We start from the raw sequence: 19,059 nt of genomic DNA on the forward strand, positions 1-19,059 counted from the left end.
CAAAGCGCAAACCCATCATTTTGCTTTACTTTTCACTGTTGCTGATTATGTATTGCATACAAAACTCACATGCCATAGTTTGAATGTTTCATCTTAATGCAAAAAAATGTAGTTATGTCGATTTAATAAAAGTCTATAATAAAAATGATCAGTGGTTTCACATCAGGGATCAGCATTTGGTTGCCATGTCTGTATAAAAGCCTCAGACCCGGGCAATGCACCACACGTTTGTTCAAGTACATTTTTCATCACTTTATTTACACGAACACCACTTTACAATGTCATCTGTGTGAGTCTATATGTTGCATTGTATATTGCTTTTCACAGTCGCTTGGGTTGATTTGCCGTTTCAATGTATAAATATTGTATTTACCTGGCAACCCAATCATTATTCAAAGGGAAATGCGCGCGGCAACTGGAAGGTAGCAGGAGTGGATTTGCTCCAGGTTTAAAACGGTATTTAGGGTTAATTTCTGTCTTTTTGCAGTTTTACATCCCTTTACGGTTAACAGTTGCTTACGTCTCTGTTTCTGTCTGGGTTTACTTCTAAGTTATGTCCGCAGCGACAACTAGTAACCGCTAAATTGTTACATAGTATATAACTTAGCAATAGTCGTGCGCTACAGTGTGTTGACTTCAGTGATAGCCTGTTTACATGACCAACGCATAGCCTACGTTGTAACACCACCTTAACTTTTTACACTTATTCTGAACACCGTTTAATAGTAGCTCGAAACCAAGTCTGGCAATGTCATCACACGATGATGTTTGGATTGACACAGCAGCGTTAAGGGAAAAGAAACGGGTAAGTTGAAACCTACGCTCAAACACTCGTGTCTTTTCAGCCATTGATGTGCGCAGCTATTCTGGACTTTATGGTCCCATTCACTTCAATTCATTTTTTTGGCGTTTTACATATTTCGGACCGTGCGGACGCCGCTGTACTCGTGCGAGGAAAACAACAATTGTCTCGGGTGCTAAACATGGTCATGGAACGGCTTGCTTAACCAGAATGGTGTGTGTTGTGTCATTTCGAAGATAATTAAAGAAAATCTTATTACAATGGGATTTCTCATAGGCATGGTTTTGCATGTCTCTTATCTCTTTTCATGTTGACTGAGCTATCACCGTTACAAGTTTACAAGGTGCACAGCGCACATATGTATGCATACAAAAAGGAAGAATACATTTCACAGTGTAATTCTGCAAATAATTCACTTCAAAGTTAAGTGTTATTACATAGGCACCATGGTCATCAATATGTGTGTAAGAACAAGTGAAAAAACAAATCGGTCAGTTTGTCAAAGAGGAGACGGTAGATATGCACCATAATACACAGTATTCATCGAAATATGCTCATGAGTTATATGCTGAAGAAATACTGTACGCACAAATATCTATTTAGGCCTACTGAATTAGACTAATCATGGCCTATCAGAAGTGAGGTAACATACACGAGTGTGAAAATTGTCCTTTGATGGGCCTTGAACCCACAACCTGTGGAATGGTAGGCATGACTCCATCCACTAAGCTACCACAGTTTCAGTAAAATTTGTTTGACCAGAAAACTTCTTGTTGTGCACATTATCACAGCACTAAAAAATCATATAGGCCTACAATCATTTCTTCATCATACTTCAGACAATGAGGTAATGGTGCAGGGAAAATATATTTTATATGATTTATTGTGTTAAAATGCACAACGACGACATATCTTTCTGGTCTTAACATTTCTTATGAAACTGTGGTAGCTTAGTGGACGAAGTCATGCTGTCCATACCATAAGTTGTGGGTTCAAGGCCACTCTGCATTCAACTTTTACTCACGTGTATGTAACCTCACTCCTGATATAGGCCTACATTATAAGGCTTATTGGGAAAATAAATATTTGTGCCTTCAGTATGTCTTCAGCATATCTTTCAGGAGCATATAGCGACACATACTGTGTATTATGCTACATATCATCCACAGTGTCTGCTTTGAGAAATTAATCATTCTCAATTTGCACTACTTATTACATATGTGGTATGATCTGTTAACTTCAGAGTTACTTATTTTCAGAATTACAGAAAGTTCTGATCATTCTGCACATTGTAAGATGAAATGGTGATGACGCAGTGAACATGCTAAGAGATATGAAACCTGTCCAATCATGCAAATGACATCCCACTATAATAAGATTTTATTCAATTTTCTTCAAAACAACACAACACATTGCAGAAATTCTTGTAGCCATCATATGTAGGTCTATAGGATGTAATGGAAGCATTTACACATTGTCAGCAGCGCAAGCACCCTTTTCTCACAGACCCTTGATGTGCCCTACAGACAGACTTGAAGTACTTTGTACATGGGCCCATCTAAAACATGCAGTACAATGTTAAGATTTTGTTTGTTAATTCTTAACCTACAAACATGGAAAAGACAGAGGAAATGGAAGACGTTGGAAACGTCTTGAATGTAGCAATCCCATTACAATAGAAACAACATGAATTGTTTGCCAATTAATGACTATATGTAGTAGCCTAGCCTATAATGCAACCTTTGTTATATAGCCTAATAGTGAGTTAAATTGAATCCAAATGTCTCAGCGTGCCCTACAATATCGCCCCCCTGTGGCCACATTAGCTAATGAAGATAATGTTGCTTGAGTGATATGTGGCATGTGCATTATTGAGGAAAGAGACGTAGGCTATGTGCCGTCAGTATTTTTCCTTCATATCATTCAGAAGCATGGTGTGATGCATACTTTGTACTATGGTGCGCATATCTACCATCTCCTCTTTGACAAACTGACCGATTTGTTTTTTCACTTGTTCTTACACACATATTGATGGCCATGGTGCCTATGTAATAACACTTAACTTTGAAGTGAATTATTTGCAGAATTACACTGTGAAATGTATTCTTCCTTTTTGTATGCATACATATGTGCGCTGTGCACCTTGTAAACTTGTAACGGTGATAGCTCAGTCAACATGAAAAGAGATAAGAGTATGCAAAACCATGCCTATGAGAAATCCCATTGTGATAAGATTTTCTTTAATTATCTTCGAAATGACACAACACACACCATTCTGGTTAAGCAAGCCGTTCCATGACCATGTTTAGCACCCGAGACAATTGTTGTTTTCCTCGCACGAGTACAGCGGCGTCCGCACGGTCCGAAATATGTAAAACGCCAAAAAAATGAATTGAAGTGAATGGGACCGTAAAATCCAGAATAGCTGCGCACATCAATGGCTTAAAAGACACGAGTCGCTCAACTCAAACTAGATTCTAGATGGCATTGTTTACACCTGGTTATCTTCAAACCTTGGTAACCGATATCGGCATAAGCTTTGGAATATTTTGTTTATTCCTTATGTTGATAGTTACGTGGTTTTGCTCACAATGTCGCTTGTTCCTTTGGCATGCCATTTCCCTCCAGCAGGGTTGTTATTGTTGAGCAGTAAGCTTAGGCCAGAGTGAGGCCCAAAGCATGAACACAAGTACTACTTCTTCATATTACGAAGGTTGTAGCTTGAAATATGTATGATTGAATGCCTTTCAGAAACGACATGTGCGTCCTATATCCAAACTCCTCAACCCTTTGGCTCGCTGTGGAGGGTACAGCACGGCTGTGGCACTCAATTTCACGCAGACTAAACTGGAAATGCCAGCCACCAAACAGAGTACCATATCCTCCTTCTTCAGACCTGAGAGAAAGGGTAAGTTAAGAATTGAGTGAACATTTTTCATCTCTGACCCACAAAACAAGTAGAGACCGGAGCACACTGCAGCTTAGTTTTTATCATTATTATTATTATTATTATTATTATTATTATTATTATTATTATTATTATTATTATGTGTAAACACCTGACTAACGTTTCAGCGTTGCTACGCCTTCTTCAGAAGAAGCTTAATAAAGTGTCCTCCAGCCTCTAATTTTCAATGTTTGTCCCACTGTGATGCACCTCCAAGCTGATGGATGATACAGACAGTCCCAATTGTACATTATATAGCCTACTTGTACATAATTGCCTATGGGTGTAATTATGGTGTTGCTTTTCCTCTAGGATCTGAAAAGAAGTCAGCTTCATGTCCTGGGCGTTCAGGAGATCCATCCGTCAGAATCCCCATCAAGTCTGAGGAAACCAAACCAGGAAAAGATTTTGGATGCCAGACCACAAAACCAGTAAATGATTTTGGATGCCAGACTTCCTTCAACCACAGCATAGAACTTCATAATAGTGACATTTTCAATATGGCAGGTGATGCAATTCATGGTGAGGCATTGACTCCTCCTGAACATGAGAAAAATGTTTCCACCTCTGCCCTTAACTGCTCCAAAGAGCAGACATTCCTGCATTTGATAACCGGATACGAGTCTGAAGAGGATGTGGAAAAACCTGACGAGAAAAGGAGATCTTACGAATCCTCTTTCATGCTTGGTGCTGCAGAGAAACGGCCACTTGGCTGCCAGCCGTCATCGTCATCGTCACAGATGTGGTCCTGCTTGCCGGTTCCTGAAACGTTGCCTGTCACCTCTCTGGACTCTGCTACTCAGGATTCTCAGCGTCTTGGGCCCTCACATCAGAGACACATTCCAAATGAAGGACAACATTCTGTTTCTGGTTTATCTGAACTAAGTGAGGGTGAGTTTAGGGCTTGGGTTCAGAAGCGTACTGGGATCACCTCCACTCAGACAAAGTCCTCCTCTTCCTCCTCAGTATGCTCACCAGCTAAGCGTGCTGGGAAGGAGAACTGCCCCAGCAGCACATCAGTGAGGTGGAGGGATTCGGGCTATGGTGGATCGCCGCTGAAAAACGGCAGCAGGCCCCCAACACCCAGCAGTCCGGCTGCTAAAGGCAGACCGTGGGAGAACAAGAGTCAGTCACCACTGAAACCATTTATGGAACCTGCATCACCACCACGGAAGTTGAATTCGGAAGCAGGCAGACCTGCTTCTAAACCCAAGTCATGGACAACAAAGTCACCACTGGGACCATGTCTTAAAGGTGCTCCACTACCGCTGACGCGGAAGTTGGACATGGAAACCGACAGCATGGCAGCCCTGTTCACTCAGGACTCTCAGGGTCATCGAGTGATCGCACACAGGCCTCTGCCACCCCAGCAGCGGTCCTGCTGGAGCCCTCTGAAGGACCGCACTAACACTGGTGGTAGAAGTAGTAGCAGCTGTGAGGGAGGAGGAGGAGAGGGAGGCTGGCGGGTACCATCCGACGATGGCCTGGATGAGGCCGAGTCTGAATCACAGCTGGAGGCTGAGATGCTCTTCACCCAAGACTCTCAGGGCTACCTAGTTATAAAACACTAATAAACTGAAAAAGGTTCATCAGGCCTGCTGCTAATAATTTATGAACTGTTCTGTCTTCAAGGACAGGTAAACGTTTGTACCTGACCAGTGTCAGCTACTTTACCTCTGCAGCCTTTTACCCTTTCCTGGCCTTGAAAACGAAATGGTTCATAAGTTAAGCACAGTTATAGCAATCATGTCTAGTACTTGTTTTAATGACTAGTACCTACCTTTTTATGTTGGTGTATGTCTTTTTGGAAAAGTGATCTTTCTAAAACTGTGTCAGTCAGCAATGTTTTATGGTGTCCACTTTTGAAAAAATGGTTAAGCCTTTTATATTTGTGTGTACTGTACACTATCTATATTTTTTGTAAAGTGATATATTTTAGTATTTAAGACACTGTGTTTTACAAGCACATATGTATCACTGTCAACCGCAACCTTCAATTGCAAGCATTTTATCAGTAAGATGTAAATGCCTAATGTGAAACCGTATGTGCTTTACATAGGAATACTGATTCCCAGCAGCTTTAACGTAGTACATCCTTGTTTCTCAAATTCTTTTCACTGTAAATGCTGCTATATTCAGCAAGCCAAATGTTGAGTAATGTCTGAAATATGTGGCACTGTGCTTTTAAGTGTTTGTTTTGTATTAAAGAAGAATTGGACAACCATAACTTATATCTGCTATTTTTATTTTGAAAATAAAGGGGTTGAACATATTACAATTGTTTTTGTATGTAACAAATTGATGTTTAACATGTCAATATCATGCCCTGCCCAGATGTATTCCAAACTGCCAAACACAATACAGCATTTTTGTACGTTGATGTATTACAGTGCACACATTAAGGCATATATATGTATATGTAACCAGTGAAGCTCAACTTCTACCTAGGTTTCTAAGGCATTTGTTTTATATTATGACACCAAGCAAAAAACGCATAATATGTCAAAAAGAGTCATCTTAACGGCTTGTAGTCTGTCTTCATTTTATAGGAAAGTGTCTATAAACAATAAACAGTCATTTGTGCTGTTTGTGACATTTCAGTGATCTAAGTCAAGTGATCTGAGCCAGCAAAATAATTTCTTATTACATCACCTGTGTTTTATCAGGCAAGGTCATATCAGTGGTTAAATCCAGTACAGTCACAAAACGGCTTCCCTCAAATGTCTCCTAAGCCATCAATGATTTCTTGCTGGCATACTGTACAATCAAGCTCAGTCCCATTTAGGCAGTGTGTGTCCCCGCCGTGTGCCATGGTTGTTTACTGTATCAAACATACTTGTTCATTCAGCATAACAACCACAAAAGTTAGCCAGCTAACTTGTCAAGCCAACTTAAAAACACCATCAGAATTCTAACAAGTGCCCTGTCATCGACTGGATACAACTCTTTCTCGCTCCAGTAAAGTAGTGTTATGACATCCATGACATGAAATTATTTTAAAATGACATGAAAGTCATTTAATTTGTTGTGTTCAAATTAAAAGTGTGGCAAATCCATGAATCCTACATTTTGCTTGCAAAATAAAAACTCTTCACTGTCTGTTCCATGGCACAAAATAATTTTAGAGTGGTTATCAAGCACTCAGCAACTTTTGTGGTTTCCATCTTGTTTGAGGGGAAAAGTATATTTGTAAAAAAAAAAAAAAAATGCACACAAAAAAATTGTTCAACCAAAGGATGTATAAAAATGTGAATCAGTGCTTCAACAAAGTAATACTACACTTATAATAATAATACTTCTAATGGGGAAAAACTAAGATGTTTTGTAACATTTGAGGAGTGGCAAAATTGGGGCATCCTTTCATGACATTCAAGCCTTTAACTTAAAGTGCCAGATTACTAAATGATTAAAGTATAATGAGTGAGTTGGATCTGAAGAAGACATTTTACCTCCAAATTTCCCTTTTGAATATATTTAGTTTGGCTGCAAAACCCTTCTTCAGTTTCCAACCTAATGCCTACTGTACATGGGGGTTGTGTCAGCTGAGTCAGCTGAGCTGACATTTCCCTTTTACACAGTCTGTCTGGAGTGAAAGTTAAACTAGTTCCTCCTGTCCTTTCCTTTTACTTTTGGTGTCTCCTTGCCTCTGGAGAAAATGAACGTAAACGGACCTAACCAGGGAAACTTTTGAGGGGCTTTCCCCTATTCAACACCCTGATTGCAAATTATATAATAATAATGGCCTTTGAGTTGTGCTTTTGCTGGATATAAATAAAGCTTCATTCATCAATGATGGCATGCCGTGCATCACGAGGACACAAGCAATAGGAAAGGAAGGGTGGAAGCAGTTTTGACTCGCAGCCCTGGTCTTGGACGGAGCGCTGGGATTATTGAAAGTGCAGTGAGCACGGGTAAAGGAGGACGGAGGAGGAGGAGAGGAGATGATTGAAGAGATGCAGAAGAGGAGTGGGATGAAGTGCAGTAGTGTCAGATCAGCCCGCCATCTCCGTAGGCTCCGTGACCAGCTTTGAGCCATCCCAGACGACGGTCTTGAACTGCTCGGGCACCGGCAGCTCTTTCTGTGGATAATAACAGCAAAGCAAGAGGATAATACTCAAGTCAAAGACAGAACCTCTTTTAGAGTTTGAAAACCGTTTTAACTGTTTAAACTGTTTCAGGTAAATAACTCAGAATGAAATAGTTCCGTCGAGTTTACTTTGATCTTTCATTTCATTTCAAATTGTAAAGTGTTTACATGACGCTTTCAAAGCGGAATTAAACTTAATTCAGAATTAAAGTGAGTTAATACTAAATTATGTGTAGATGTCTCATGTAAAAGTAGCCACTGTCTCCTTAAGCCTGGTTGCTCATCTTCATCTGGATTCCCTTTACAATATGGAATTTAATCTCAAAGGGACTTTAGCTGGTAAAAGGAAAAGTTAAGAGGTCCCACTAAATAAAAATAAAATTGGCCTTGGCTGTGGTTCAAATGGCTAAGGCACTGTACTAGTATAGCCTACGCTTGTAACCTGGGTTCGATTGCGGACTGAGGTCATTTCCCTATCCTCCACCATCTCTCTTTCTCACTCGTTTCCTGTGTCCATCTCGCACTGTCCTGTCAATAAAAGGCAGAAAGTCTTGTGTGTTCCTTATAAGAGCACACTCACATAGTCATCTTCCTCTGGTATGAGGATGTTCATCTCGGAGCTCTTGGCACTGACGATCTCACAGTCCAGGGCGTCTTTACTCAGGTACACGTGGCAGCCTTCCGTCTTGTTGATGGAGATGGTAGGAACCTTACCCATCACCTAACACCAAAATATAAATTCACATGAGAACAGTACAGTGCACTCTGTCTGTTGTATCTATGAATAGATTCCTGTAATCTACATGTATAGGCTACGGTCTGAAACAGTTCTGACTTCTGGACATCTTGAGGAAATATAAGCACAACGTATAAATTGAACTGTAATGCACTATTCTGTTTACACCAGAAGCAGCTGTTTTGCTGCAATTTACTGTATCTTAAACGTTTTAGCAGTTCACATCACAGCGTCTTAATCCCTCATGACGTAACAGTAAAAACCCTGAAATAGTTTTGAAAAGCACTGAATTTTGCTTAAGGCTCATGCTTCTTGACTTTATTATAAACTCTTGGTCACCATGACATTTTGACTGCAGAAACGTACCTGGAGCTTGATGTCTTTGGAGTTGATCACTTCAACAATGCCCACAGCATTGTCAAACACCAGGCCCAGTTTCTTACAGTTGTCTGTGGAGAGTTAAATATTTAAATGATCAATTAATAGTTATATAGACATTTTAACCCTATGCTGCATGAAAGTACTTTGGATTTTTTCTGGCCTTGTCTCTGAGTCCAGTGGTGCAATCCGTGGTAGCCATTTTTATTGTCATGGGAAAAGTTATCGACTGAGAGGTCTACACAGTTTAAATTCCTTTTCGTTTGTTTAATTCCATGGCAATGCCAATGGTACGGAACAAAAAATGACCAATCAATCAACAGCCTGAATCAGTCTTCATGCTGAACCTTGACCAGTGCAGGGATGTGCACACTTTTCCCCCCTCAGCTCATGGGGACTCACCCACAGGGCCGTTGGCAGCTTTTGCTGGGCACAGGACAAAGTCATCTGAAAGTGCCCCCTACCCAATACGTACACAATGTAATGGGGACCCAAATCGGGGCCCTCTATCTGCCTGGGCCCAGGGCAACTGACCCCTTTGCCCCCCTGTTGGCAGGCTCTCACCCATGATGATGGAGTTGACTTTGCCCTTGATCTGCAGGGTGGAGTTGTTGCAGCTGAAGACGTAGACCACCTGCTTCAGCTCCGTGTCCTCGATGACCAGGTCATGAGCCTGCTGCTGGTACTCCTGTACGTCACATACAAAACAAACACACACTATCAGAACTAAGTAGACGTACAAGTACAAGTAGCGCTAAATACTTGATGTAAATACATTATTGATACAAGATGTTTTATTGTTGTCATATTCGTTGCTTCATGATATCACCGGCACATACAGTAGTTGTTACGCCAATTATTCGACTGCACCCAATGAGGTAGATACCCTGTCTGGAACAATGACCCCTTAAAATAAGTGCTGTTTCATATAAGGAGCAACGTCTATGTGAGTATATGTGAATATATCTTCGTAAATAAAAACTGACAGGGATGAGAATGAATGAATGAATGAATGAATGAATGAATTAGCAAACTAATGAATGAGTGAATGAATGAATGAATGAATGAATGAATGAATGAATGAATGAATGAATGAATGAATGAATGAATGAATAAATGAATGAATGAATGAATGAATGAATGAATGAATGAATGAGTGAATGAATGTTTGACTAAATGAATCAATGAATCAATAAAACTTTAATACTGAATCTTGTATGCAGCTCCAAGCATGTATAATCAGTTAATGTTCCTGAATACACAAAGAGCAAACTGAGATGAGCATGACTTGACAAGGTTAAATGAATGAATGAATGAATGAATGAATGAATGAATGAATGAATGAATGAATGAATGAATGAATGAATGAATGAATGAACAGACAAATGACTGCTTTTGTATGCATCTCTGTCCTACGCACCACTCTCCACTTCTTCCCCTCCAGCTCCAGCACGGGTGTGTGTTGTGGAGGCGGCCGCTGTGCGGGGGGCTGTGCCTGCGCCTGAGCCTGTGTCTGGGCTTGTGCCTGTGCTGCCTGGTTCTTCTTCTGCTTCCTCCTGGCGTTCTTGGACTTGGCCGGAGACCCCTGCTGCTGCTGCTGTGTCTGTGGCTGCTGTTGGGGTCCGCCCTGAGCGCGCAGGCCCGGGTTCTTGTGAGTCATCTGGTCAGCCGAAACATGCTTCAGACCTGAGGGGAGACATTGGACAAGTTCCATTTGTCAGTGGACATTTTCTGCTGTCTGATGAAGTGATTTAGAAGTAAATTGACATTGACACGACACTGGAACTCAACAGGCATATACAGGAAATTGAATATATTTCTTTACAATGGACAAGGCTTCATCCTTGTGTTGGACATTGTTGCCAGTGTTGCAACTGTACACTGCGCCTAGATGTCTTGCTTATTATACAATGAGCCTTGTTACTTTATTATTTAATGTTGCTTCTGTTACCTTGTGTTGGACAATGCTGTCAGTGTTGCAACTGTACACTGCACCTTGATGTCTTTTTTAAATTTTTGCTACTTTTTAATGCATCGTCCTCTTCTTTACTCTGTGTAGGACAATGCTATCAGTGTTGCAACTGCACACTGTCCCTTACCCTGTCCTTGTTTAAATTGCTCCTTGTAAGTCGCTTTGAACAAAGGCATCTGCTAAATGCTAATGTAATGTAATGTAACATGGCAGCAACGGAAGCTCACTAGTGTTTCCAGCAAAACTTTAGTCAATCAAGGTGATGTGGTGGTGCTCTGTTTCCCCCCTCATTGAAATGAATGGTAGAATGTTCAAAATTATTATGTCACAAGCTGTGGTAGTGGAGTGAGGAGTGACTAGGTAAAGGCATTGTCAGAGAGGTCTCGGCTCTGACTACAAACTGTATAAACATCATTAGCCAACTTCAAAATGTATGCATATACTACAAGCATACTCACAAAGAACAAAAAGTTGTAAAGTGTGTTGTGAAATAAAATATGAAAACACATTTTTCAAGGTGGTCGCCTTTAGAAGAAGGAGAAGAAGGAGAAGGAGAAGAAGAAGAAGAAGAAGAAGAAGAAGAAGAAGAAGGAGAAGAAGAAGGAGAAGAAGAAGGAGAAGAAGAAGAAGAAGAAGAAGAAGAAGAAGAAGAAGAAGAAGAAGAAGAAGAAGAAGAAGAAGAAGAAGAAGAAGAAGAATGTGCTGGGGGAGCGCCGTCTCACCTTTGGTGATGGCCTCCCCCTGGTTGAGCTGCGCGAACAGGGCCGAGTGCTGGGCCGAGGGAGCAGGAGCTGACGGTGTGGGCGCCTCGTCCAGGAAGACCGGAGGAGGACCAGGGGGAGGAGGGGGAGGAGGAGGGGGTGGGGGACATGGGGCCGATGGGGCCGATGGGGTTGATGCGCCGGGGACAGACAAAGAGGCTGGGGCCATGGGACCCTATGGGCGAGAGAGAGGCATGAGATGAGTATGAGAGAGTTCAGTTGTAAAGGTGTCAATACACAGGGCAACTTTGAAAAAACGTAATCCAACTGTTTTACAGTTTTTCTCGATTGCTTACATAGAATTTCTGGAATCATGTATTGAATTCTCAAAACGTGCACAAATCCAAAATCTCACACACAACGGGCAAAACTCCTCACTACCCCTGGAAAATGAACGTCTTGTCTCAAAATTATGTACTCTCTTTTAAAAAGGCAATTTTGTTCTCAAAATGCAATCACAAGCATCATTTTACAGTAATCCACACTCATATGAACCATTGAACACTAATGTGCATATGGTGAAACGCTATACTTAGCTTGACTCACACAGTATATTTTACAATGAACAATTTACTGTAAAATATTGTGTAACCACATGAAAGTGATGTTGTGAGTGAGTTGTATTACATATTTTGGAGATCAAAAACTAAACAAATGTGTGTTCTCACTGCATCCACTCGTGTGTTCATCAATATCACATGCAATGTGTGTCCTTATGGGGTGATGATTTCAGATTGTAAACAGCTATGAAGAGAGTTTGCCCATGTGATGAGTATGTATGAAGTACGGTATATAGTATGTAGAACATACGTAGTATGTACTGTATGCCAGTTGATTTTAGTATTTTGAATGACTGTGTGTTCCATGCGAAAACCAGGGATTTTCTTCATGAAAACTGTGTCTAATCCAGAGAATTGTGTGTGTGTAGTGTTTTGAAAAGAGTGTGTTTTAAAACTGAAATGTGAGTGTAAAGAAGGAATTGTGCATATAGTTCAGTGACATTAGTTAGGGGAGTTGGGAAAGGTGGGTGAGGTGTAATTGTGTGTGAAGTACCAAAAATTGTGTGAAAACCTTTAATTCTACTGTTAATTTCCTTTGTATGTTGCTGTGTTTATTCCACTGCTATTTTTCTGACTGTTACAGCACTTTATTCTGTATGTTATGTATGAATATGTGCTTCACAAATAAAACAAATACAATTTAATTATGGCAAGAAGGGAAGAAGAGAAAGGAAGACAATTTATCTTACAACTCAGCTGTCTCAATATTATGCCCTTGAGGACTGGAGTCTTCACAGATAGATAAGATATGAGAGAGAAGATGAAGAGAAGCAACTGATTACAACTATCATTGCAGGACCAAGTACTGCGGATGCAAACCACGTGTTGCAATAAAATGTTACTTCTGCTGCAGTATTTGCTTTTTTCCTGCAGGGGGAGTACAAGACAACAAACCATCGCCGAGCTGTCGACGCTACTCAGCCATAGGGATTGAGAGCCGTATACAGTACAAGTATGTGCTGGGTCATCCTCAGAGCAAAGACGGCGGCACACGTCACATTAGGTTCAAAACAATTAGCAACCCAAGCTGTGCGAGAGCAACAGTATGGAATGCATTTATTTGACTTCTCTCACTCATCAATCTACATTTTAAACATGACAAGGCAATACGTTGCCCTAACTTCACTCACTATTCAGACACTGACTCTTCACTATCCCGCACACACACACACTCATACACACACACACACTCATGCACACGCGCACCCACACACACACGCGCGCGCACACACACACACACACACACACACTCATGCACACGCGCACCCACGCACACGCGCACACACACATACACACAGACATACTTGTACACACATACCGTACACACAAAGAACTGTTGCCTCCATTATATGTGAGTCTATGTGAGTATTTTTTTCCACATACGTGTATGTACTTTGTATGTGCAGAGTGTGACTGACTTCCATGTGCTGTCAGTCTCTCATCGTTGACACAATGGCCTCTTTTTAAGATGTGTGTTTCTGCTCTTCAGATTACCGTACTTATGGCAACAGGTGTCAACTGGCCAACAGTGGGCTTAATGCCCTCTGACTCTCTCTCTCTCTCTCTCTCTCTCTCTCTCTCTCTCTCTCTCTCTCTCTCTCTCTCTCTCTCTCTCTCTCTCTCTCTCTCTCTCTCTCTCTCTCTCTCTCTCTCTCTCTCCCTTACACACAGCTGTTACTGACAGACTGGCTGCCTCCTTGCCACAAGGACACTATAAAATACCAGCAACTGCTTTCTCTCAAGTTCAGTTTACAGAGATTATGATAGTGTGCTTTACTAAACATGTCAAATGAGAGTCAGGTAAATAAGAATGTGATGTTACACATTCTGAAGACATTTTTTTTGTCATTGTCTTGTATGCATGTTTAGCTTACGTAACTGCACATTGGAGACTGGTCAAACGCAATTTCAAACTTCTGTGCTAACCCTGTTAAAATACTGTAGATTTTTGACAATAAAGTACACTTGACTTGACTCTGCCAACTACTATGGACACAGATGTCTATTGCATGTTACAAAATGCATAGTAATCTGCCTGCCTGTCTGTCTGTCTGTCTGTCTGTCTGTCTGTCTGTCTGTCTGTCTGTCTGTCTGTCTGTCTGTCTGTCTGAAGTGGAGGTACAAACATACTGTAAAGGCACATTGCAGAATACAGAATATAGTTTAAGGCATATGAAATATGACATTAATGCTATCAAAATACCTTGCCAATGAGGGCCATTTCTGCCCTTGATGAACCCTGCCGTGTGTGTGTGTGTGTGTGTGTGTGTGTGTGTGTGTGTGTGTGTGTGTGTGTGTGTGTGTGTGTATCCCTGCCGTAAGTGCTTGTGTTGTGTCCACTGGTGACCTAATGAGAGTGAAGCAGCAATGTTCCAGTTTAAGTTACATTTGTGTGTGTGTGTGTACATGTGTGTACGTGTGAGCAGCAGCCATGTAGACTACCAGTGTAAGTTACATGGCGTGTGTGTGGCAGCAGGTGTGAAGGGCTTGAGACACAGTCGGCTTTTGTTGGGGACGTTTCTAGTCCACAAGAAAACTCCATTGAACCAACCAGGCCCTGAGGACCACCTGTCTTTATCACACACACACACACGCCTTTACTCACTCAAACACGTATACACACACACACACACACACACCTCACAGCGTGGGGGACAGCTGACACTAAGCCACCCCCATTTTTGAGTCTCAGGTTTCTGTCTGTGAGACACACACACACACACACACACACACACACACACACACACACACACACACACACACACACACACACACACACACACACACACACACACACACCTCACAGCGTGGGGGACAGCTGACACTAAGCCACCCCCATTTTTGAGTCTCAGGTTTCTGTCTGTGAGACACACACACACACACACACACACACACACGCACACACACACACACACACACACACACACACACACACACACACACACACACACACACACACACACACACACTCAAGTACCTCAAGACAAATGTGCCTAGTTCAGACAACCATACAGTGCTAGTAACTCCAAATTGAGTTGGGGTGAAAATCTTTTTTCTTAAATGTCTTCATGCCAAACCAGTATAACTTCGTCCAGTACAAGCAACATGGATTTATATTTTTTCTTTTATTTTTGTATTTTCTATTACACAGTAATAGAAACAGTACTGACTGTTATGTTGTGTGTTGGTTTGGAAACTTCTTGTTTTCTTACATTATATTAGATTCATAGCATAAACAGTATACTTTATGGGGGTTTTTGTTTGTTTGTTTTGTTTTTTCGGCATTTTAGCCTCTATTCAGACAGAACAGTCAGAGATGGAGACCGGAAAGCAGTGGGAGAGAAAGAGACAGAGTAGGATTGGGATATGACTCTGGCCGGACTCGAACCTTTGTCCCCGTGGGTATGCAAGCCTAGATGGGATGCTATATGTTTTATCTGTTATTTATCAAGACAATTGTGTTTTCCATTATGGTATCTTTAGTCAACATGTCAACCTAACTGTTTGACTGACATATCTACTGCCAGTTAGTCTACATAAGGAAGTTCTCTCCTATGGTACCGTATGTATTTATTATTGTTGTTGTTGTTTTTGTTATTGCTGTTGTTACTGTTGTTACTGTAAGACTCACGTCTTTGCTCCAGGTGAGGCCGGTGGCGTGGTGCTGTTTGATAATGTCCTGCATCTCGGTCCAGATGGAGAGGTAAGCCTTGACCCAGTCCACATGCCGCGCATCACTATTGGACACACACACACACACACACACACACACACACACACACACACACACACACACACACACACACACACACACACACACACACACACACACACACACACACACACACACACACACAAAAAGCAGAAGAAACACAATTCAAACAGTCTGAAATAGCCATTTGAGTGAATTCATGAAACGTAACATATTTTGTTGTTGGGTGGTGGTTGGTAGGTTTTCTAGCGCAGTAAGTAAGCTTGAAGAAGGCCAGACGGCCCGAAATGTTACTTCAAAAATAAAACGTGGAGCAGAGTGTGTGGCATTTTCTTGATTTTCTTTGAGGTTGTAGCGCAGTCCCAGTGTTACTCACGAGTCTTTGTAGTCTTTCAGGACTCTGTTGGTGTAGAACATGGCGGCATCATTCATCTCCTTCACGTAGGGGCCTGGCTTCTGGCCCTAACGGAAAGGAAGAAAGAAAGGGAAACAGACAATGAATGAATGGAAGAGAGAAGGAGATGAGGAAAGAAAGATAGAGTCAGACAGAGACAGAGAGGTGAAGACAAAGACCGATACACAGTGAAAAGAAGGAAACAAAGGACAGACCAGTGGAGAATGAAAAGGAGAGCAACAAAGGAGTCGCGATGAGGACTGTTCCCAGTACAGTTGCTGGGCCATGGGGTAGCTACAGCCTGTGGTTGGGTACACCAGGTGCAGAGGCAGGTGCAGGGTGGTTTCAGAGTGCACCACGCCTGGACTACTGTAGCAGTCTGGCATACAGGACATTTCCCACAGGGCCTCAGGGGTCAATGCTACTGTCTTTTTGTACTTTCTTAGAAGCTAGGCTAGTCCACATTATAGATAGCCTGGGAACTCCCATACTGCCTTTAGGTCTACACAATCGTTTCGATCACTTGTGATTAGGTCTGGAGTTAACCAGGCAACATTATAGAGGGGGCAGCGCAAAACTGCACACACTATCAATACAAAGACTAAAAGACCATGACGCCTTAAGACAAGGCCCCTGATTTAAATTAGCTGTTACCAGAATGTCAATGACCAAGCTGTAGTGTATTACAAAAGACTGTGTAATGTCGTATCAGTGGCCTCTAAATGTTTTCATCACCAGCCAAAATGCCTAGTAGATGGTAATATAAGTTATATGTTTCGCCGGGCAGGTTGGCAGGTGTTAATATACAGTGCAGTAGACAATAGAAGAATTTGTTTTCAATAGTTTTCAACCAGTGGAATGGTGAAGATTGTACACATTGCAATATGATAGTAGGATGAAATTGAAATGCATTTAAAAAGATTTCACTGGAATTTTTATTGAGTCTTTTTGACTTCACAAACCTGACATATGAGTGAACTTACATATGAGTGAAGCAAAAATAGACCAGGTTTCTAAACTCAAAACCTGCACTGCAACCCTATTTGTGCAACCCCAGTTTTGAATACGCCTAAAACAGTCACATAGAAGCAGCTTGTTTCCATATGTAACAAAAGAAGGGTAGGTAGATCATTACTAATATCCCTTGGAATCAACTGACTGGTCTTGGAAGGTGAAATGTTCAACAAAGCTGAAGGAAAAAAGATCCTAGGTTCGCCGCAAGTCAAAATAGTCTTTATTTCATTACACACCCGGATAAAGGCCCTAGGGCCGATAAACATTGGTGAGTTTTAGTGCATTAGCCCATGAATTCTGACTTTAAATCAACGTAGTGCCCGGACCTAGGATCTGTTTCCATCATTTTGTTTCAGCTTGTGTCCATGTTCGACCAGTGTCCCCATCTTCTGCATCCAGCCTTCCAAACAGCAGATCTGTATCAGCTGCTCTGTGCTTTGGACTCTGGGGAACAGGGGCGCTGTATCTATAAATCACCCAGGAGCAGCAGGCCCACATCATCGCATGACAACGCACTCTAATGCAGTTTCTCTTCATAACAAAAGTAATCCTGCTGCACTAACCTTGTGCTGTGCCTGACCACTCTTTATTTAACCCAAAGCCAACCACCCCGCACAACAAGAAAGTAACAACATCCATACTATGCTTCAGTGGGGAGCAAAATAAGGGAACAGTACCAAAACACCTCTTTATGTCCTCGTTTGTAAGTGGCTTTGGTTACAAACTGCTGAATGTAATGTAATAATACACGACACGACAGCTGGAGTGTAGAGTGGACAGTAATGTAATAATGCTAACACAGGGAAGTACGGGCCCAGCCATGGCTCAATCAGCTGGGCACTGCACTGCTACACCGGCGACCTGAGTTCCATTCTGGCCTGAGGTTATTTGCCAAGCCTTCACCGTCTCTCTCCCCACTTGTTTCCTGTCACCTCTCTAACTGCCCTGTGACAAATAATAGGTACAAAACCCCCGAAAAAATATATATATATTAAAAGAAACACAGTGAAGTGCGGACACAGGGAGGGACATAGGGAGGTAATGGGAATGTTTCAGCACTGTCCATGATGAGTTATCTGAGCGGCCCCTTGAGCATGTGATGGAGACCAGGGACTCTCCTCCCTCTAACTGCTGTCCAGACCTTATCTGACGCTGGAGAGCCACAGTGACAAAGTACACACACACACACACACACACACACACACACACACACACACACACACACACACACACACACACACACACACACACACACACACACACACACACACACACACACACACACACACACACACACACACACACACATTATAAACACAACCCAAGGCTCCACATGTCTGAGTCATCTTTTTTATAGCCTCCAAAACTTCAGGGATCTTTCCGGGGAAAGTAGAGACAGGACAGGAGGGATAATAGACTCTGTTCACTTCTACTCAGTGCCTAGAGTCATCTTCAAGATTTCATCGCTTTCCTGTTAATGTTCCTTTATCATAAATATACAGCTCCACTAAGACTCCTAAAACCCCTTACTTTCCCCCACCCACTCACCTGGTGGTGTCAGGAATCAAACATGCAACCCCTCCTAACCGCTTACCATTGACTGCCCATTGTTATGAAAGCTCTCATTGACAGCAGAGAAAGGCAGAAGTAAAGAAAATGCAGTATACTATGCAACAGTATGGTCATGTTATTGACC

The 19,059-nt window shown here is 41.9% G+C and overlaps 2 protein-coding genes across 4 annotated transcripts in view; one reads left to right on the top strand and one right to left on the bottom strand.

Moving 5' to 3' along the window:
- The first annotated feature begins 415 nt into the window (after positions 1-415).
- Positions 416-5,976, top strand: LOC134436147 (uncharacterized). Of its 2 annotated transcripts, none has more exons than XM_063185200.1 (4): positions 416-456; positions 727-805; positions 3,554-3,710; positions 4,062-5,976. In XM_063185200.1, exons 2-4 carry the CDS (start codon positions 749-751, stop codon positions 5,318-5,320), a joined length of 1,473 nt encoding a protein of 490 aa, XP_063041270.1. In that variant the 5' UTR covers positions 416-456; positions 727-748; the 3' UTR covers positions 5,321-5,976. The 2 variants fall into 2 exon arrangements, with proteins under 2 accessions (XP_063041270.1, XP_063041271.1); XM_063185201.1 differs by having other exon boundaries at positions 418-456; positions 730-805.
- A 1-nt stretch (position 5,977) lies between these two features.
- cap2 (cyclase associated actin cytoskeleton regulatory protein 2) overlaps positions 5,978-19,059 on the bottom strand; it is a 44,320-nt gene continuing 31,238 nt past the window's right edge. For both annotated transcript variants that reach the window (XM_063185199.1, XM_063185198.1), the window contains exons 6-13: positions 16,332-16,417; positions 15,875-15,980; positions 11,645-11,858; positions 10,371-10,636; positions 9,515-9,638; positions 8,939-9,021; positions 8,417-8,557; positions 5,978-7,828 (exon numbers count right to left, since the gene is read on the bottom strand). In XM_063185199.1, the coding sequence (XP_063041269.1) occupies positions 7,742-7,828; positions 8,417-8,557; positions 8,939-9,021; positions 9,515-9,638; positions 10,371-10,636; positions 11,645-11,858; positions 15,875-15,980; positions 16,332-16,417 (1,107 nt within the window). In that variant the 3' untranslated portion in view covers positions 5,978-7,741. The remainder of the gene's footprint in view (positions 7,829-8,416; positions 8,558-8,938; positions 9,022-9,514; positions 9,639-10,370; positions 10,637-11,644; positions 11,859-15,874; positions 15,981-16,331; positions 16,418-19,059) is intronic.

Source organism: Engraulis encrasicolus, chromosome 20 (genome assembly GCF_034702125.1).
Source record: "Engraulis encrasicolus isolate BLACKSEA-1 chromosome 20, IST_EnEncr_1.0, whole genome shotgun sequence".
NCBI classification, from domain to species: domain Eukaryota; kingdom Metazoa; phylum Chordata; class Actinopteri; order Clupeiformes; family Engraulidae; genus Engraulis; species Engraulis encrasicolus.